The sequence below is a fragment of the Haliotis rufescens genome, unplaced genomic scaffold (genome assembly GCF_023055435.1).
Source record: "Haliotis rufescens isolate VD_foot unplaced genomic scaffold, xgHalRufe1.0.p SCAF_14, whole genome shotgun sequence".
NCBI lineage: Eukaryota > Metazoa > Mollusca > Gastropoda > Lepetellida > Haliotidae > Haliotis > Haliotis rufescens.
Window position 1 is genome coordinate 35572444 of NW_025963824.1, and position 22016 is coordinate 35594459.

A 22016-nucleotide genomic window follows, 5' to 3' on the forward strand; every position below is an offset into this window, starting at 1 on the left:
CTTAAACCTCACAGATGTATCATCAAATGGATTCACATCTATAGCTAAGTATTATATCTACCTATATACCACTTTATAATGTCACGGTACATCGTATTTAAAGAAAACAAGGGGCTCAAAGTGAAGCCCTTTCCCCTCTACATTCTCAACATAGTCTCGATCAGAAGTGTTTGGCTTGTGTTGGGTCCGACTTGGCCCGGCCTGTCAAAATCGACTTTTAACACACAGATGTATCTTCAAATGGATTCACATCTATAGATTAGTATTAAATCTACCTATGTACCACTTTATAATGTCACGGTACATCGTATTTAAAGAAAACAAGGTGCTCAAGGTGAAGCCCTTTCCCCTCTACATTTTCAACATAGTCTCTATCAGAAGTGTTTGGCTTGTATCTTCAACTCTGCACAGCGAATCGCGGCGCCTTAGACGAATAATTTCCGTCGTTGTGTTCATGGCTATTCACAGTGACAAACATAAACAGACGGCAGACTATCGTTGTCACAACATAATATCCCCTTGTTCAAGTTGGCGATATAATTTATTCATCTGGAAGAAATTGGAATTCAAACCACAGTGAATTACGCTACACTTCAGTGCATTTTTACAAAATAAATCATATGAAACCCATACCTATTGCTGATGTGATCTCTGCTGTCACGTTGTCATTTCCGATGTGGTTGTCTCAAACAACAATCAGTAACATAATCAGTGGCGTTGCTTTTCAGAGGCCTATTCGGGTGCTATTGTGGCCTTACAGTAATAGTGATCGCTAAGCACGCCACAGACTCGAGTTCCATTTCAAATGTGTATCTTACTCATTCCAGAGAAAAAGTGTGTCCAGGTAAACACAACAGGTTCTCAGGATTTAGATTTAAGTCCCAAAAGGAACAGAGGCTGTGTGTGTTTTGACTAAACACGTTATGCCATATAACACAAGGCGGGATCTCAATATCCCAAAATCGAAAAAAATCCACACAAAAAATTGTATTTATGTTAATGTTTTAATTCTTTAGTTACCGCGTCCCTTCCGCGCGTCAATGCGTTTATAGCAATTCCACTGTTGTAACAATCGTTATATCAAACTGGTGCAGAGTCTTGGGGAAATGTAATGACTGCAATACAATCAAGCATGTCAGAAGAGTAATGTGGGTCCTTTTGTGAAACCATTAAAGTCTGTAATAGATCAATCACATATTCTTATTTGATTATATTTCTTAAGAAAATACAGTAAAAGAGCTTGACTTTAACGGCCCAGTTTTCTTTAAATGCCATACACTGTGACATTATAAAGTGGTATATAGGTAGATATAACACTAATCTATAGATGTAAACACATTTGAAGATACATCTGTGTGTTTAAAGTTGATTTTGACCGCCCGGGCCAAGTCGGACCCAACACAAGCCAAACACTTCTGATAGAGACTATGTTGAGAATGTAAAGGGAAAAGGGCTTCACTTTGAGCCCCTTGTTTTCTTTATATACCGCGATCTGACACACTATAAAGTGGTATTTAGGTAGATATAACAATAGTCTATAGATGTAAACACATCTGAAGATACATCTGTGCGGTTTAATTTGATTTTGACAGCCCGGGCCAAGTCGGAACGAACACTTCTGACATAGATACAGTAAAATGCTTCACTTTGAGCCCCTTGTTTTCTTTAAATACGATGTACTGTGACATTATAAAGTGGTATATACGTAGATATAATACTAGTCTATAGATGTCAAGACATTTGAAGATACATCTGTGTGTTTGAAGTTGATTTTGACAGTCCGGGCCAAGTTGGACCCAACACAATCACTTCTGATAGAGACTATGATGAGAGTGAGAGTGTAGACCGTGACATTATAAAGTGGTGTATAGGTAAATATAACACTATTCTATAGATGTAAACACATTTGAAGATACATCTGTGTGTTAATAGTTGATTTTGACCGCCCGGGCCAAGACGGACCCAACACAAGCCAAACACTTCTGATAGAGACTATGTTGAGAATGTAGAGGGAAAAGGGCTTCACTTTGAGCCCCTTGTTTTCTATAAATACTGCGATCTGTGACATTATAAAGTGGTATATAGGTAGATTAAATACTAATCTATAGATGTAAGGACATTTGATGATACATCTGTGTGTTTAAAGTAGATTTTGACCGCCCGGGCCAAGTCGGACCCAACACAAGCCAAACACTTCTGATAGAGACAATGTTGAGAATGTAGAGGGAAAAGGGCTTCACTTTGAGCCCCTTGTTTTCTTTAAATACAGCGATCTGAGACACTATAATGTGGTATTTAGGTAGATATAATACTAATCTATAGATGTGAATCCATTTGATGATACATCTGTGAGGTTTAAGTTGATTTTGACAGCCCGGGCCAAGTCGGACTGAACACTTCTGACATAGATTTTCTTAACAAAATACAATAAAAATGCTTCACTTTGAGCCCCTTGTTTTCTTTCAGTACCATGAACCGTGACATTATAAAGTGGTGTATCGGTAAATATAACACTATTCTATAGATGTAAACACATTTGAAGATACATCTGTGTGTTAATAGTTGATTTTGACCGCCCGGGCCAAGACGGACCCAACACAAGCCAAACACTTCTGATAGAGACTATGTTGAGAATGTAGAGGGAAAAGGGCTTCACTTTGAACCCCTTGTTTTCTTTAAATACAGCGATCTGAGACACTATAATGTGGTATTTAGGTAGATATAATACTAATCTATAGATGTGAATCCATTTGATGATACATCTGTGAGGTTTAAGTTGATTTTGACAGCCCGGGCCAAGTCGGACTGAACACTTCTGACATAGATTTTCTTAACAAAATACAATAAAAATGCTTCACTTTGAGCCCCTTGTTTTCTTTCAATACGATGTACCGTGACATTATAAAGTGGTATATACGTAGATATAATACTAGTCTATAGATGTCAAGACATTTGAAGATACATCTGTGTGTTAATAGTTGATTTTGACCGCCCGGGCCAAGACGGACCCAACACAAGCCAAACACTTCTGATAGAGACTATGTTGAGAATGTAGAGGGAAAAGGGCTTCACTTTGAGCCCCTTGTTTTCTTTAAATACAGCGATCTGAGACACTATAATGTGGTATTTAGGTAGATATAATACTAATCTATAGATGTGAATCCATTTGATGATACATCTGTGAGGTTTAAGTTGATTTTGACAGCCCGGGCCAAGTCGGACTGAACACTTCTGACATAGATTTTCTTAAGAAAATACAATAAAAATGCTTCACTTTGAGCCCCTTGTTTTCTTTCAATACGATGTACCGTGACATTATAAAGTGGTATATGGGTAGATTAAATACTAATCTATAGATGTAAGGCCATTTGATGATACATCTGTGTGTTTAAAGTAGATTTTGACCGCCCGGGCCAAGTCGGAGCCAACACAAGCCAAACACAATTCTGATAGAGACTATGTTGAGAATGTAAAGGGAAAAGGGCTTCACTTTGAGCCCCTTGTTTTCTTTATATACCGCGATCTGACACACTATAAAGTGGTATTTAGGTAGATATAACAATAGTCTATAGATGTAAACACATCTGAAGATACATCTGTGCGGTTTAATTTGATTTTGACAGCCCGGGCCAAGTCGGAACGAACACTTCTGACATAGATTTTCTTAAGAAAATACAGTAAAATGCTTCACTTTGAGCCCCTTGTTTTCTTTAAATACGATGTACTGTGACATTATAAAGTGGTATATACGTAGATATAATACTAGTCTATAGATGTCAAGACATTTGAAGATACATCTGTGTGTTTGAAGTTGATTTTGACAGTCCGGGCCAAGTTGGACCCAACACAATCACTTCTGATAGAGACTATGATGAGAGTGAGAGTGTAGACCGTGACATTATAAAGTGGTGTATAGGTAAATATAACACTATTCTATAGATGTAAACACATTTGAAGATACATCTGTGTGTTAATAGTTGATTTTGACCGCCCGGGCCAAGACGGACCCAACACAAGCCAAACACTTCTGATAGAGACTATGTTGAGAATGTAGAGGGAAAAGGGCTTCACTTTGAGCCCCTTGTTTTCTTTAAATACAGCGATCTGAGACACTATAATGTGGTATTTAGGTAGATATAATACTAATCTATAGATGTGAATCCATTTGATGATACATCTGTGAGGTTTAAGTTGATTTTGACAGCCCGGGCCAAGTCGGACCGAACACTTCTGACATAGATTTTCTTAACAAAATACAATAAAAATGCTTCACTTTGAGCCCCTTGTTTTCTTTCAGTACGATGAACCGTCACATTATAAAGTGGTGTATAGGTAAATATAACACTATTCTATAGATGTAAACATATTTGAAGATACATCTGTGTGTTAATAGTTGATTTTGACCGCCCGGGCCAAGACGGACCCAACACAAGCCAAACACTTCTGATAGAGACTATGTTGAGAATGTAGAGGGAAAAGGGCTTCACTTTGAGCCCCTTGTTTTCTATAAATACTGCGATCTGTGACATTATAAAGTGGTATATAGGTAGATTAAATACTAATCTATAGATGTAAGGACATTTGATGATACATCTGTGTGTTTAAAGTAGATTTTGACCGCCCGGGCCAAGTCGGACCCAACACAAGCCAAACACTTCTGATAGAGACTATGTTGAGAATGTAGAGGGAAAAGGGCTTCACTTTGAGCCCCTTGTTTTCTTTAAATACAGCGATCTGAGACACTATAATGTGGTATTTAGGTAGATATAATACTAATATATAGATGTGAATCCATTTGATGATACATCTGTGAGGTTTAAGTTGATTTTGACAGCCCGGGCCAAGTCGGAACGAACACTTCTGACATAGATTTTCTTAAGAAAATACAGTAAAATGCTTCACTTTGAGCCCCTTGTTTTCTTTAAATACGATGTACTGTGACATTATAAAGTGGTATATACGTAGATATAATACTAGTCTATAGATGTCAAGACATTTGAAGATACATCTGTGTGTTTGAAGTTGATTTTGACAGTCCGGGCCAAGTTGGACCCAACACAATCACTTCTGATAGAGACTATGATGAGAGTGAGAGTGTAGACCGTGACATTATAAAGTGGTGTATAGGTAAATATAACACTATTCTATAGATGTAAACACATTTGAAGATACATCTGTGTGTTAATAGTTGATTTTGACCGCCCGGGCCAAGACGGACCCAACACAAGCCAAACACTTCTGATAGAGACTATGTTGAGAATGTAGAGGGAAAAGGGCTTCACTTTGAGCCCCTTGTTTTCTTTAAATACAGCGATCTGAGACACTATAATGTGGTATTTAGGTAGATATAATACTAATCTATAGATGTGAATCCATTTGATGATACATCTGTGAGGTTTAAGTTGATTTTGACAGCCCGGGCCAAGTCGGACCGAACACTTCTGACATAGATTTTCTTAACAAAATACAATAAAAATGCTTCACTTTGAGCCCCTTGTTTTCTTTCAGTACGATGAACCGTCACATTATAAAGTGGTGTATAGGTAAATATAACACTATTCTATAGATGTAAAGACATTTGAAGATACATCTGTGTGTTAATAGTTGATTTTGACCGCCCGGGCCAAGACGGACCCAACACAAGCCAAACACTTCTGATAGAGACTATGTTGAGAATGTAAAGGGAAAAGGGCTTCACTTTGAGCCCCTTGTTTTCTATAAATACTGCGATCTGTGACATTATAAAGTGGTATATAGGTAGATTAAATACTAATCTATAGATGTAAGGACATTTGATGATACATCTGTGTGTTTAAAGTAGATTTTGACCGCCCGGGCCAAGTCGGCCCCAACACAAGCCAAACACTTCTGATAGAGACTATGTTGAGAATGTAGAGGGAAAAGGGCTTCACTTTGAGCCCCTTGTTTTCTTTAAATACAGCGATCTGAGACACTATAATGTGGTATTTAGGTAGATATAATACTAATCTATAGATGTGAATCCATTTGATGATACATCTGTGAGGTTTAAGTTGATTTTGACAGCCCGGGCCAAGTCGGACTGAACACTTCTGACATAGATTTTCTTAACAAAATACAATAAAAATGCTTCACTTTGAGCCCCTTGTTTTCTTTCAGTACGATGAACCGTGACATTATAAAGTGGTGTATCGGTAAATATAACACTATTCTATAGATGTAAACACATTTGAAGATACATCTGTGTGTTAATAGTTGATTTTGACCGCCCGGGCCAAGACGGACCCAACACAAGCCAAACACTTCTGATAGAGACTATGTTGAGAATGTAGAGGGAAAAGGGCTTCACTTTGAACCCCTTGTTTTCTTTAAATACAGCGATCTGAGACACTATAATGTGGTATTTAGGTAGATATAATACTAATCTATAGATGTGAATCCATTTGATGATACATCTGTGAGGTTTAAGTTGATTTTGACAGCCCGGGCCAAGTCGGACTGAACACTTCTGACATAGATTTTCTTAAGAAAATACAATAAAAATGCTTCACTTTGAGCCCCTTGTTTACAAAAAACCAACATGTTTTCATTGACCAAGTGTTAGTCTACCATGCAGTTAGCACAATCATTTGAGACTCGTGAAGGTCCGGGGTAGAATAGATCTTCAACAACCGATGCTTGCCTTAACGGGCGACTATGCTTGTCGTAAGAGGCGACTAACGGGATCGTGTGGTCAGACTTGCTGACTTGGTTGATGCATGTCATCATATCCCAGCTGCATGGATCGATGCTCATAATGTCAATCACTAAATTGTCTGATCCAGACTCGTTTATTTACAGACCGCCATCATATAGCTGGAATATTGCTGAGTGCGGCATTAAACAACAAAGAAACAAAAAAACATAATAGTCGACCATTACTCAACTTCAACAAGTATTGTACGAACAGACAGGTACATTATAAGTTGACCCGTGAAGATCCGGGTTACAACAGTTCTTCAGGAACCCATGCTTGTCATAAAAGGCGACTATGTTTGTCACAAAAGGTGACTAACGGGATCGGATGGTCAGGCTTGCTGACTTGGTTGATGCATGTCATCTTATCCCAGGTGTGTGTTTTTGAAAGTCTTTTACTCTTCTACTCTTGGTCTGTTAGATCTAGACTTGACAAGGCTTTAAGTAAAATAAAACACCTAAAAAATAATAAATTCCAGAGTCATGGTGCAAGACTGTCTGCATGGCCACTTAATCGGTTTAGCGGACAGACGACTTCCAATTGCAAAAGCTCACGTTGACCATGTCAAGGCGAATCAGTAAGATTTTACACTCATCTCCTGCACTGGCTGTGACACTGCAGGGAGTTCAACACCTTTGATGTGTTGCATCCAGCATGGCAAGTACAGATCTATCACTCGGGCCGTGTTCGGAGCCTGCGAGTGCCCTATAACCACTTGGCTGAACGACACTGTCATGCGCGACCGTCAGTTGCCAGCAGAGGTATTCTACATAAAAAGCACCCAGATACTTACCTGGGTGAATAAATGCACTTGTCAAGCCCTCGCTTAGATGATATACGAAGATGTGTGACTGTTCTCTCTCTGTTCGTCTCAGATGTTTCCCCCGGATGTTGGTGTATGCAATTCAACTGTGCTTATCTCCCTTAGTTTGCGTTGGACACCAGTCAAAACGGACCGGCGTCAAATCGCCCCACTTTAGTTGAGCAGTGCTGCAGTATTCAAAATCCGGTAATTTCGGAGTCAAGCATACTGTGTTTTTAGAGCAGAGATTTAACCGCACTAATTGAATTTGGAATCGAACACATACGTTTTATCCATAAACATTATCCCCGTTTACTGGGTTTTCGGACTTTAAAAAACATTCGAAGTTTTCTCGCTGACCACAAGAACAACAGTAAAACAACTAATTCACTTATAAAAGACGACTTTATGTTAAAAACAAGCCACCATCTGAGTATTTACAACGTCTGTCTGACGCCACTCCCTTGTTATAGCGCGAGTAATCATGGCCACCCAATCCAATTAGTCATCTCTTACGACAAGCATCAGCACCTTTTACAGGAAGAATGGGTTGCTGAAGACCTGTTCTTCACAGCTTGATAAATCCTGAGATACCAGAAGTAGGTCATGGCGAATGTCAAGGTGTAATAGCTCCCATACGTCCACAGCATTTCAAAACATTTATAAGAAACAACTTTACAATCACCTGTGACCTTGGCCTCCTATATAGGTCACACAGATTCTAGCCCCGTATCTAGACCGTATCATTCATATTTACGTGTATGAGCACCATGCATTGCATTTTCGTGTATATATTTGTTTCGAACGTGTCGTTATTCGCTTGTCTATCCTTGCCATGACCCAAACCTATTGAAACATAATGTCTTTTCTGGAGAACAACCAATTCGGGATGTAGTAGGTATCGCAGTTTAATGTGCAAGAAACTTTGGCTTCAAATTTTTAAAAATACAATGTGACCAAAATGGTAATACAGTAAACTACGGTTATAACGAACTCAAAGGGGCAACTAATTTTAGTTCGTTATAACCGTAATTCGTTATAAGCATATATACAGCATAACTACAGCATATAGTCGGGACTAAAAAGTTAGTTCGTTATATCCGTTAGTTCGTTATAAGCGTGTTCGTTATAACCGTAGTTTACTGTATGCTTATCATGGAAATAGTGATTATTGACCATAAACTTGGCATTATTATCATATATGGACCTAACCATGATGATACTGATATCAACGATGAGATTGACAACAGTATAAGATCTCGACAAGTGATCACGTTATCCTTTGTTGGGATTGGAATATTAGTATTTAAACTTACTCGTTAGATTCGTAAAGGTAAAAATAATCCGAAAGCACGAGAAAGGGTACTGAAATCGACTTGGTAGACGCTTGGAGAGAATTGAATCCGCTTACTAAGCGATATACATGGAGACAAATCACCCCTTTAAAACAAGCTTGTCTTGGCTATTTTCTAGTATCCCACAATATGATCCCGTCTATTAAAAACGGAGACAGAACCTAGTTTTAAGTCCGATCATTCACCGATATCTTCTGCATTTATTCTCCCGACAGCAGCTCGTCTTGGCTATTTTCTAGTATCCCACAATATGATCCCGTCTATTAAAAACGGAGACAGAACCTAGCTTTAAGTCCGATCATTCACCGATATCTTCAGCATTTATTCTCCCGACTGCAGCTCGTCTTGGCTATTTTCTAGTATCCCACAATATATGATCCCGTCTATTAAAAACGGAGACAGAACCTAGCTTTAAGTCCGATCATTCACCGATATCTTCAGCATTTATTCTCCCGACTGCAGCTCGTCTTGGCAATTTTCTAGAATCTCACAATATGATCCCGTCTATTAAAAACGGAGACAGAACCTAGCTTTAAGTCCGATCATTCACCGATATCTTCAGCATTTATTTTCCCGACTGCAGCTCGTCTTGGCTATTTTCTAGAATCTCACAACATGATCCCGTCTATTAAAAACGGAGACAGAACCTAGCTTTAAGTCCGATCATTCACCGATACCTTCAGCATTTATTCTCCCGACTGCAGCTCGTCTTGGCTAATTGTTTTTAGAATCTCACAATATGATCCCGTCTATTAAAAACGGAGACAGAACCTAGCTTTAAGTCCGATCATTCACCGATATCTTCAGCATTTATTCTCCCGACTGCAGCTCGTCTTGGCTATTTTCTAGTATCCCACAATATATGATCCCGTCTATTAAAAACGGAGACAGAACCTAGCTTTAAGTCCGATCATTCACCGATATCTTCAGCATTTATTCTCCCGACTGCAGCTCGTCTTGGCAATTTTCTAGAATCTCACAATATGATCCCGTCTATTAAAAACGGAGACAGAACCTAGCTTTAAGTCCGATCATTCACCGATATCTTCAGCATTTATTTTCCCGACTGCAGCTCGTCTTGGCTATTTTCTAGAATCTCACAACATGATCCCGTCTATTAAAAACGGAGACAGAACCTAGCTTTAAGTCCGATCATTCACCGATACCTTCAGCATTTATTCTCCCGACTGCAGCTCGTCTTGGCTAATTGTTTTTAGAATCTCACAATATGATCCCGTCTATTAAAAACGGAGACAGAACCTAGCTTTAAGTCCGATCATTCACCGATATCTTCAGCATTTATTCTCCCGACTGCAGCTCGTCTTGGCTATTTTCTAGTATCCCACAATATATGATCCCGTCTATTAAAAACGGAGACAGAACCTAGCTTTAAGTCCGATCATTCACCGATATCTTCAGCATTTATTCTCCCGACTGCAGCTCGTCTTGGCAATTTTCTAGAATCTCACAATATGATCCCGTCTATTAAAAACGGAGACAGAACCTAGCTTTAAGTCCGATCATTCACCGATATCTTCAGCATTTATTTTCCCGACTGCAGCTCGTCTTGGCTATTTTCTAGAATCTCACAACATGATCCCGTCTATTAAAAACGGAGACAGAACCTAGCTTTAAGTCCGATCATTCACCGATACCTTCAGCATTTATTCTCCCGACTGCAGCTCGTCTTGGCTAATTGTTTTTAGAATCTCACAATATGATCCCGTCTATTAAAAACGGAGACAGAACCTAGCTTTAAGTCCGATCATTCACCAATATCTTCAGCATTTATTCTACCGACTGCAGCTCGTCTTGGCTATTTTCTAGAATCTCACAATATGATCCCGTCTATTAAAAACGGAGACAGAACCTAGCTTTAAGTCCGATCACTCACCGATATCTTCTGCATTTATTCTCCCGACTGCAGCTCGGGAAAGGGCTCCGGCTCGTGGTATAAACCCTAACGCGGGACACATAAACCCCGGTACCCCTCCAGATCCTGGTATAACTTGTAATATTCCTGTCGTGGCATTTTTCACACGATGTCTGGTTGAATGATAACATGCACGTGGGGAAAGAAACGGTTGTCAACCAATCATGGTCTACAAAAGGCATCAGATGTATTTATGATTTTATTGACAAAGGGACATTTTCACTCATTTCTACAATTCATGGAGAGATGTAACAATAATATTACTTATCTTAATTCTGATTCAGTCTACTAAAAAATACTATCGGAACCAGGGCATTCGGAAGCTGAAGAAACTGAGCTACCCAATTTTACCATAGATTTATTTGATCTAATAAAAGCCATGAAATTTTCTTAATATTTCTGTAAAATACTTATGAACAAACAAATTACTAAGAATCAACACTTTCAAAAATGGGAATGACTACTCAGAAGTGAAATTTGCGAAGCAGACTGTCAATCTCATTAAAATCAGATCTTAGTTCTCGCTTTCGCTAAACAGATCCGAGGACATCCCTTTACGGGTCACGTCAGACCGACCTTGCGCGAATTTTGAACGACCAATGGAGGGACTGACAAGAAGTCGACATTAGCCAATCAGAAGGCAGCTTTCTCGTGCTTTACGGCACTAAATTCAAATTGGTGACTACGCTTTGAAACATATTTTGACAAATTCTCGATTCAAAATTTGAAACCTGAACTAAAGAACATTCTGGAATGGCAAATATATGGTCTAGATTGTATAGATTCAGTCGTTAAACCCGTAACTATCGTTCGGTATACCCCGTGTTAACGTTTTCGAGGTTGCATGATTAGAAATCCCATTCCGACTGTCACTTTCATGATCTGATAAGCGACGCTCTGATTGGTCAGATGAAAGGTCGTTCTGACGCGACCCCTAATGGGATGTCCTCAGATCTTTGTTTAGCGGTAGCGAGAACTAAGATCTGATTTCATTGAAATTGAGCAGATTGTAAACATTACAATCTTATACCGTTTAGGTGTACAAATTCAAGCACATTTCAGCGGTTTCAATACCACATATTACATCACATTCTACCCACAAATTCCCTCTTTTATGAAATGGGATACGTCGACAGTGACTTGTGTAGCTAGTGCTCAACTGATAAAGAAACGATTTTACACATATTTTGGGAATGTCAATGTCAAGGTACGCCCAATCTAGTCCAAAATGGAAAACTGGATTAAAGGGAAAATAAACATTCATATGTCAAAAGAAAACGTTTTACTCGGGTATAGCTTACAAAACAATAATCTCGTAAACAACATAATCTTGGTGCTGAAAAAACTCCTATTTGACAAAAGAATTGAACACAAATATCCAATTTGAGTTTACTCAATGCTAAATACTAACAAAATACTTTGCAAATGTAAATTATGATAAGGGATATTTCAACAGGTCAAGCTGTCATTTACTCTTCTCTTAAAGTGCTTTTACTATGTGTGTAATTTGCGCTACTATAAAATATTAGCTCTCAAAACGTCGGACCGTTTTTCCTTCTTGGTGCGCCGGGCATTCCTTCATCAATGAGTGAGTATGGTTTTACGACGCAATAGTCCAGCAATATCACAAAGGAGAACACCAGAAAAATGGGCTTCACGCATTGTACCCATGTGGGGTATCGAACCTGTGTCTTCGGCGTGACGGGCGAACGCTTTTACCTCTGGGCTACCGTACCGCCCCCACACATGAGTGTGTTGGCCGAAGTGTTTGATACTTGGTGTTAATAATGGCACTATAAGGACATTATTTCGAAAAATACGAATCGGCGAAAATCATTCTGTTCCTTTATGATAAAAAACACATTTTCATAACGTGTAAATACTATCTGGTTGTCCCCCGAGAAAACATGCCGACTGTGCTAAAGATGTATTCTGCACGTGGAACTGATATATGCGGAATGTTCATCCATATTTGAAGACCTGGATGTATGTTTCCATGGCAACATATAGGTTACCGCCATGTACAAAAAGTCCAACCACTCGCCCAATACCATTCTGTGACGTCAGGATGTCTTTAACGAAGACGCCGGAATGTGACAGCTGCACCACAGTCTCCCTGCCGCTGTCGGCGATGAGGATGTCCTTTGAGCGCGTTGTCGTCACGCTGGAGGAGCAGATCAGTTCTCTGGCTTTAGTTGGAGTGTAGTGAAATACACCATCTCCCGCTGCAGACACACAGAGGAGAGACTTTGACCCCAGATCTGAGACGAGAATATTGCCATCGTGTGTTCTACACAGGTAGAAGGGTACTTGTATAGACTTCTGTAGCGTTGGTAACTTTGTATAGGACGCGAGAACATTCCCTCCCACGTCGAGTACATCAACACAAGAGAGAGCTCGACATCCGACTGCAAATGTTGACGGAGTCAGAGGGGCTATACTCCAGTACTCCTTGCCTGCAGGGATAGTCAGGAGTAGATTCAACCTAGGCATAGCCTCGACGATAACGATTTGTTTAATCCAAGGTAGAGTGGCAGCCACCACGTTGGTCTCTAACTTTGCTAGTCGTAATGGGAAGTGACCAAACTCGAGATAACTTGTACACACTTCATCTTCTTCTTCATAAACAGATTTGATACTGAAGTTGTTGGCATCCGTGAAGACGATGACAGTGACGTCGCTTACAGTGAGAACAGCAACGTCACGTAGACTCGGCTCACACACGTCATCGTCCATTGCAGCGTGTACGGTGTCGCGAAGCACAGGTTGGAGGGCGAGGTCAATTACGCCGTCTTCATCATCCCCGGTAGTCATGTTTTCTGCTGCGTCATCACCTTGTTCCCTTGTACCAGCGTTGTCGTCATCACCCTTCTCACTTCTGTTATCTCCGGTTTTATTATCGCCATCTAGCCTACTTCTGACTTCATCCGTTACAACAGAACCATCGCTCACGTCAACGTCTTCAGTTGCTTCATCCAACGTTTCCATGGCTGACACCGACGTTAATGGTTCAAACGCCTCATCTCATATAAACAAGCATCTGTTTCTGACGTATTTGTCCTCGAAGCGATGACACGTCGAGGCAGATCCTTACATTGAACACATCGGAAGGTTCAGCGCTGCGGAGTCGGAACGTGGCCCTTGTTCGGGAGGTATCACGTTTGGCACACACAATGGTGACGTGTATGTCTTCAGCGCTGCGGAGTCGGAACGTGGCCCTTGTTCGGGATGAATCACGTTTGGCACACACTATGATGACGTGTGTGTATCCAGCATCATCTCGCCATGTCTGAAAATATAACACCAAGTAATGTGTGAATTTCATTTTCGTGGTTCATCCTCTAATCAGTAAGACGTGGAGGTAATCAACGCGACAAAACAATCTCCATGATCATAAGAAGTCTTTGCTTGAAGCAGAGTCGACTGTTCTATTCAGAATTTGTTTTCGGCAAACCATGCTTGCCGTATAAGGAGACTATGCTTGTCGTAAGAGGCTAACGACGGGATCGGGTGGTCAGTCTCGCTGACCTGGTTGATGCATGTCATCGTATCCCAATTGCGTAGATCGATGCTCATGGTATCAATCAGTGGATTGTCTGATCCAGACGCGATTATTTACAGACCACCGTCACATAGCTGGACTATTGCTGAATGCGGCGTTAAACAACAAACAAACAAACAACCAAACAAAACAAACGATTCCAACTGCATCACAAGCACGTATTTATGAATAACTATCAAATAGTGATGATACCAGGTTTGGGCGACAAAAAGGAGCGTGTCCTGCCCCACCGGGCGCACCCGTCACAAACACTTGCAAAAACAAGTGCCAGCTTGATTTGGGAGGAAAGTCCGAAGTGATGCAGGTCTCAGATTTTTACCTCTATGGTGAAACCCACGAGCACGGGTATGGTGCTGACAAACCTCGAAACATGATCGTGGCGAACCCGGATTCGAACCCACAATCATAGGTTTCTGGCGTGCCCAAGGCAGGCAACTCTGTAAAGCAAATCGCGGCGCCTTAGATGACTGGGCCACACGTGACCCCCTTTCGATCTGAAGGAAACATCGAATGATACTGGATATGTACTGACATTGTTTTCTTTTTCTAAATTACATTATCATATTGCTTGGATCGATGCTCATGATGTCACTCACTTGCTTGTCTGACCAGACTCGAATATTTACAGACCACCGTCATATAGCTGGAATATTGCTGAGTGCGGCGTTAAACAACAAACAAATAAAACCGCTCGCATATATTTCAGGCATGGACAATGTGTGACAAAGCTCCTGTAAAATGACGTGACAGCAAAAGGCTTAACGCATTGTTCGCAGGTCAGGAATCGAACCCGGCCTTTGCAATGACGAGCGGACGCTTTAATCACAAGGCTTTCTCACGAAGCCACGCTGGTACCTCAAGGTCAAGGTCAACAAAACATTGCTAGGCTGACGTGTTGGGAGATGCTCATTACTATATTGCATGTAATATCGCCCATGCTACCCGTATCAAGGGACCCGTGAAGATTCCGGGGTAGAATAGGTCTTCAGCAACTTATACTTGCCGTAAAAGGCGACTATGCTTGTCGTAAGAGGCGACTAACGGGATCGGGTGGTCAGGCTCGCTGACTTGGTTGATACATGTCATCGATCCCAATTGCGTGGATCGATGCTCATGATGTCTATCACTGGATTGTCTGGTCCAGATTCGTTTATTTTACAGACCGCCGTCATATAGCTGGAATATTGCTGAGTGCGGCGTTAAACAACAAACAAACAAACAAAACCGTATCAAGGACATCCCCACCGAATAACCATTTCGTCTCAGCCACCATCAAACATGGGTGTATAGTTCCTTTTACCCAGAACTCTACATGTTGACTAAGTACATGTGGACCAGGTGTGTTTATTTGCAGTTCAGTACGATGTCACGTGATTGGTTACGTGGGCGTGGTCCTGGTAATGGGTTTGGGTACAAGCAAGCGGCAACCGTCAATAGTCTACGATTCCTGTGGTATAACAGGACGATCTGTAAATAGTGGAGTCTACGATTCCTGTAGTATCACAGGGCGGTCTGTAAATAGTGGAGTCTAATATTCCTGTTGTATCACAGGACGGTCTGTAAATAGTGGAGTCTACGATTCCTGTGGTAAAACAGGACGGTCTGTAAATAGCGGTGTCTACGATTCCTGGGGATAACAGGGCGGTCTGTAAATAGTGGAGTCTACGATTCCTGTGGTATAACAGGTTGGTATGTAAATTGTGGAGTCTACGATTCCTGTGGTATAACAGGACGGTATGTAAATAGTGCAGTCTACGATTCCTGTGGTATTACAGGACGGTCTGTAAATAGTGGAGTCTAATATTCCTGTTGTATCACAGGACGGTCTGTAAATAGTGGAGTCTACGATTCCTGTGGTATAACAGGGCGGTCTGTAAATAGTGGAGTCTACGATTCCTGTGGTATAACAGGAGGGTATGTAAATTGTGGAGTCTACGATTCCTGTTGTATCACAGGACGGTATGTAAATTGTGGAGTCTACGATTCCTGTAGTATGACAGGGCGGTCTGTAAATAGTGGAGTCTAATATTCCTGTTGTATCACGGGACGGTCTGTAAATAGTGGAGTCTACGATTACTGTGGTATAACAGGGCGATCTGTAAATAGTGGAGTCTACGATTCCTGTGGTATAACAGAACGGTCTGTAAATAGTGGTGTCTACGATTCCTGTGGTATAACAGGGCGGTCTGTAAATAGTGGAATCTATGATAAAAGTGGAGTCTACGATTCCTGTGGTATAACAGGACGGTCTGTAAATAGTGTTGTCTACGATTCCTGTGGTATAACAGGGCGGTCTGTTAATAGTGGAGCCTACGATTCCTGTTGTATCACAGGACGGTCCGTAAAAAGTGGAGTCTACGAGTCCTGTGGTATAACAGGACGATCTGTAAATTGTGGAGTCTACGATTCCTGTTGTATCACAGGACGGTCTGTAAATAGTGGAGTCTACGATTCTTGTGATATAACAGGGCGGTCGTTAAATAGTGGAGTCTACTATTCCTGTGGTATCACATGACGGTCTGTAAATAGTGGTGTCTACGATTCCTGTGGTATAACAGGACGGTCTGTAAATAGTGGAGTCTACGATAATAGTGGAGTCTAGGATTCCTTGGGTATAACAGGGCGGTCTGTAAATAGTGGTGTCTGCGATTCCTGTGGTATAACAGGGCGGTCTGTAAATAGTGGAGTCTATGATAATAGTGGAGTCTAGGATTCCTGGGGTATAACAGAGCGGTCTGTAAATAGTGGTGTCTACGATTCCTGTGGTATAACAGGGCAGTCTGTAAATAGTGGAGTCTACGATTCCTGTTGTATCACAGGGCGGTCTGTAAATAGTGGTGTCTACGATTCCTGTGGTATAACAGGGCGGTCTGTAAATAGTGGAGTCTACGATTCCTGTTGTATCACAGGACGGTCTGTAAATAGTGGTGTCTACGATTCCTGTGGTATAACAGGGCGGTCTGTAAATAGTGGAGCCTACGATTCCTGTTGTATCACAGGGCGGAGTGTAAATAGTCGAGTCTACGATAATAGTGGAGTCTACGATTGCTGTGGTATAACAGGACGGTCTGTAAATAAGGAATCATAATGATTCTATAACAGGAGAACATTAAAACAAGGTGTATTAAACTAAACATTATTTTACCAAAGTATGTACCTATACCTCCTGTGGTTCTCGCCAGCGCAGTAAGTTAGAAACATGAATAGACAAAGAACAGCTTGTTATTCGGATTAACAACAGTGAAAAGACACATTCTTTCACACTCATGATTTCATGAAAATATTTAAAAACTGTGGATATAACGTTACTATCTTACCACATATTTGGGCCGTCATTTCCTTCACGCTATAGAACGTTACAATGTTGAACAGGTCTCGTACAAAGACAAAAAAGCTGTTCATGCATTTAGATAGTAAGTCACAAAGAACTACTGACGCCAACTAGCTCACTACTGTCAACAGCCTTTTGTCAAGACGCGCGATTGTTACAGAAGGGTTTCCGGACTATAAAGGCGGCTTTCGGAGGGACGTAGCTTACAATTGAGTGTCTTTGTAAACACAAACGTTGGTCTTTGTACGAAAACTGATCAAGCAGGTGAACGCTCTTCATTTCTTAAGAGTGAATTTGGAACACTCGTCTTACTGTTTGCCTGTTGAAGCTACGACATGCTGGTTTGTATACATTTTACACTGAATACACCTCGTCCTGTGGACATGCACCCCTTTACAGCGGATTGTGTAACGTCATTTGTAGAGGTAGTCATCGACCACACATTAAAAATGCTGCTTAATCCTACAAAGAAACTTACAAGTTCTCGTTTAGATTTCCGATACAGTCGCGGTGTGGTTGTGGTGGGCAGAAAGAGAATTCCGTTGTGACGTTTTTCAGAATCTCACTACAATAAATTACGCTTATAACGAAGTGACGGACAAAACGAACTATTTCTTGGTCCCGTCCGTCTGCTGTATATATGTTTACAACGAATCACGGTTAAACCGAATTACAATTGAGTTCGTTAAAACGCCAGTTCCCTGAACTTCAGGTCTTCCAAACTTTTGGGTACGCTCGATGACTTCCGTCAGAAGTATATTCGGTATTCGTATGCACGCAAACCACGTTACATTTTCAGTACGTGTGCCACATGTGGCCGCCATGCGGTGTTCAACATCAAAGTAATGAGTTGGCCTAACAGCCACAAGTTTTGGTTTGTTTTGTTGTTTAACGCCGCACTCACCAATATATCAGCAATATGACAGCGGTCTGAAAATAATCGAGTCGGGACCTCACAATCCAGTCATGGACATTATAAGCATCGATCTACGCAATTGCGATGCGATGACATGCATGAACTAAGGCAGCGAGCCTGACCACCGGATCCCGTTAGTCGCCTCTTACGACAAGGATAGTCGCCTCTTATTACAAGACCTATTCTACCCCGGATATTCATGGGTCTATAGCCACAATGATGAAGCGAACAGTTGCTTTCCCTGTTTTGGAACCATCTGTTAAACCGTGGCTTATTTCGTTGGTAAGGTTGTTTAAATGTTGTTTATGTGAACAGCTATGTGAACAGACTACATATTCTATATAGTCCAGCTATACTCGAGTCAGGACCAGATAATCTCGTGATTGATATTGTGAGCAACGATCCACGCCGTCGGGGTAGGATGACACGCCGTCAATCAAGTCACGGAGCCTCACCATCCGATCCAGCAGAGGCTGAAGAAGACCTATCCTAAACCGGGATTCCCTTGGGGTTTCAAAGTGAATAGGACCCATATGCGATCAGGTGACTATTTTTGTTGGTTGCAAATAGGACCCTCATCGCATATCGGTCGACTGTAATCATGGGTGATGGTGTGAATGAGTGAGTATGGTTTTACGTCGCTTTTAGCAATATTCCAGCAATATCACGGCTAGGGGACACCTAGATGGGCTTGTGTGATAGAGAATCGCGGTTCAAGGAAACCATTGAAGTACTTAAGACAACGAGACATGGACACTGACGCGGGGCGTGTGGCGTGTGTGGAGGAGAGGTTGGGTGGGGCGATAACAAACAACGAGACATGGACACTGACGCGGGGTGTGTGGCGTGTGTGGAGGAGAGGTTGGGTGGGGTGATAACAAACAACGAGACATGGACACTGACGCGGGGTGTTTGGCGTGTGTGGAGGAGAGGTTGGGTGGGGTGATAACAAACAACCAGACATGGACACTGACGCGGGGTGTGTGGCGTGTGTGGAGGAGAGGTTTGGTGGGGCGATAACAAACAACGAGACATGGACACTGACGCGGGGTGTGTGGCGTGTGTGGAGGAGAGGTTGGGTGGGGCGATAACAAACAACGAGACATGGACACTGACGCGGGGTGTGTGGCGTGTGTGGAGGAGAGGTTGGGTGGGGTGATGTCTGTGACTTAAAAGAATCTGTTCATAAAAACGAAAATTGAAAATGATCGAAAAAAATACTTATTTAAAAGTTTGTTCTCATTTATGTTTGGCTGTTCCTCCATGTGTAAAGCACTACATGTTTGCGAGGACATTAATTGTTACGAAGTACGAACTTTTTAACCAGGCACAATATAGAGAATCTCACGCGAGGGTCTTTTGATATCAAATATATCAACAGGAGTTGATAAAAGTGGAAAAAAATCATAGCCTTGCCTAGGAGCTATTCCACTATTATCAACGGGTGTTGATATACTAGAATTTTATATCAAAAGACACGAGGGTGAGATTAAATTTATCATCCAACATCATTCTTCCAACTTTTTCAGTTTGTAGACAGTAATAAGCAGTGGTGTCATTTGATTGCGACGCCACGGTAGCCAATGACGTCACAATGGTCTGCACACCATTGTGATGCAATGTCATTGCAGCGATATCTGCAGTGTAGATATCGCTTGATCTCACCCAAGCGATATCTACTGTGGGAATCAGTTTTAGATGATAAATGTATTATTTTATTCATTTTATATAACACGATTTTTCACCCAACGAGGAACGGTAGCTAAACCGAGGCACAAAAGAAACTCGACTACATAACAGATAGATGCGAGACAGTCATACAGCATCCGCTATTGGCATGACAGGTGCCCGAATTGAAGTGGGTGAGGAAAAACAAACTTTTAACGTTATCGAGTGAGCGGTCAAAACTGACAGTACGATGCTATACAACACAGCCAGATTATATCGAAACATCTTTCCATGACTGCTTCGAGTGACAGGTAAATCACATTTACTTGATTATGATCAGTGACCTAGAATCTCTCAAGCACAGAATCTCTGACGTCACAGCACAATTGAGAGAGAGAGAGAATAAAATTAAAATACAAATACAAATACAAATACAAATACAAATACAAATACAAATACAAATAAAATAGGTCCCTGGGAAAACACTTGTTTTTCGCGTAACACCAAAATCCACGAGTGCGCCTGCGCCGGACTAAGGCGGATTTTCGCCAGGGAGCAGCCGGCGAGGGTAACGCCGGCGAGGGAAACGCCGGCAAGGGGACACGCCGGCGAGGGACCACCCGATCCGGCTTGGGTCCAATCACTCAGACGAGCGCCCGTCCTACAGCTAGGAACCTCGCCAAGTCGGCTTGTGTCAGCCTGAAAGCGAATGAGTTAAATTTTGACCGCACGTCGGCATTATAAGGAGAAAAGATGACTGTTTAGCTTAAATTCTTCAAAATAATATTTTAATACTGGTAAGACACCAGAAGAATGGTTGGATAAATTGAGTGTAATTAAGCCAATGTATAAGAAAGGTAAGCCTTTGTTACCAAACAACTACAAATCATTTCCATTAATACTTGCAAGATGCTTGGGTATTTTTTTTACTTTTCTTGTTGACAATATAGTCACTGCTTTCATTGAAGTAAATGGATATTATTTTATCTGAAGTCTGAACTGGTTTCAGAAAGAACTACTTTGCAACTCTGAGAGTGCTGGCGCCAGCCTACAGGATGTCAACAACAACCACACCAAATCAGAATCAGTCGTTCGGCAAGCAGCTTTCATAGAGTAAGATGAAATGTGGATTGAGAGATCTGGCAGCTGTGTTTGGATGATCTTATGTGAGAATTGACGATTTTGTCAAATGTACATCTATTGAGTAAGTTAAAAGTGTCCAAGTTTTTCCAATAGTTAGTGTTGTCTTTTTGAACAGGATGATATATACTATTTACCTTTCACTGATCATATTTCTAAACTTTTACTGTTTCTGAAACTGGTAAGCACAAACTACCAATAGAAACAGGTCGATGGGAATTATATCACGAGAACAAAAGATATGAACATTGTGTGACTGCCAAGTAATGGGTGACGAGTTCCATTCTGTATTCAACTGTAATTCTTCTTTAACCTGGCGCACTGAATGAGTTAATGAATACTACACACACTGGCTAAACATAAGCAGATATCGTAAACTGTTCACAACTGGTAAAGTAGGTACTTTACCAAAAACTCTCAAAGGTCCTCAGACATTTGAATGCTATACTGTGACGTATGCTACAATATATGTCACCAAGCTGTACATCTATTACTGTAGTTTTTGTTGTTGTACAACTCATGTACCTCCGCTGGTTTTTGTCGAGTAATAAGAGAGAGAGAGAGAGAGAGAGAGAGAGAGAGAGAGAGAGAGAG

The 22016-nt window shown here is 41.2% G+C and overlaps 1 protein-coding gene across 1 annotated transcript; it reads right to left on the minus strand.

Annotated features, from left to right (window-relative positions):
* Window positions 1–11724: 11724 nt before the first annotated feature.
* Window positions 11725–17778, minus strand: LOC124118881. Its single transcript, XM_048395365.1, has 2 exons — window positions 17685–17778; window positions 11725–14094 (listed from the first exon to the last, which is right to left on the minus strand). Exon 2 carries the CDS (start codon window positions 13791–13793, stop codon window positions 12768–12770), a length of 1026 nt encoding a protein of 341 aa, XP_048251322.1. The 5' UTR covers window positions 13794–14094; window positions 17685–17778; the 3' UTR covers window positions 11725–12767.
* Between the last annotated feature and the right edge of the window lie 4238 nt (window positions 17779–22016).

Excerpts from the sequence above, each read along its gene's own strand:
- LOC124118881 (XM_048395365.1), bottom strand. The coding sequence starts at position 13,793 with ATGGAAACGTTGGATGAAGCAACTGAAGACGTTGACGTGAGCGATGGT.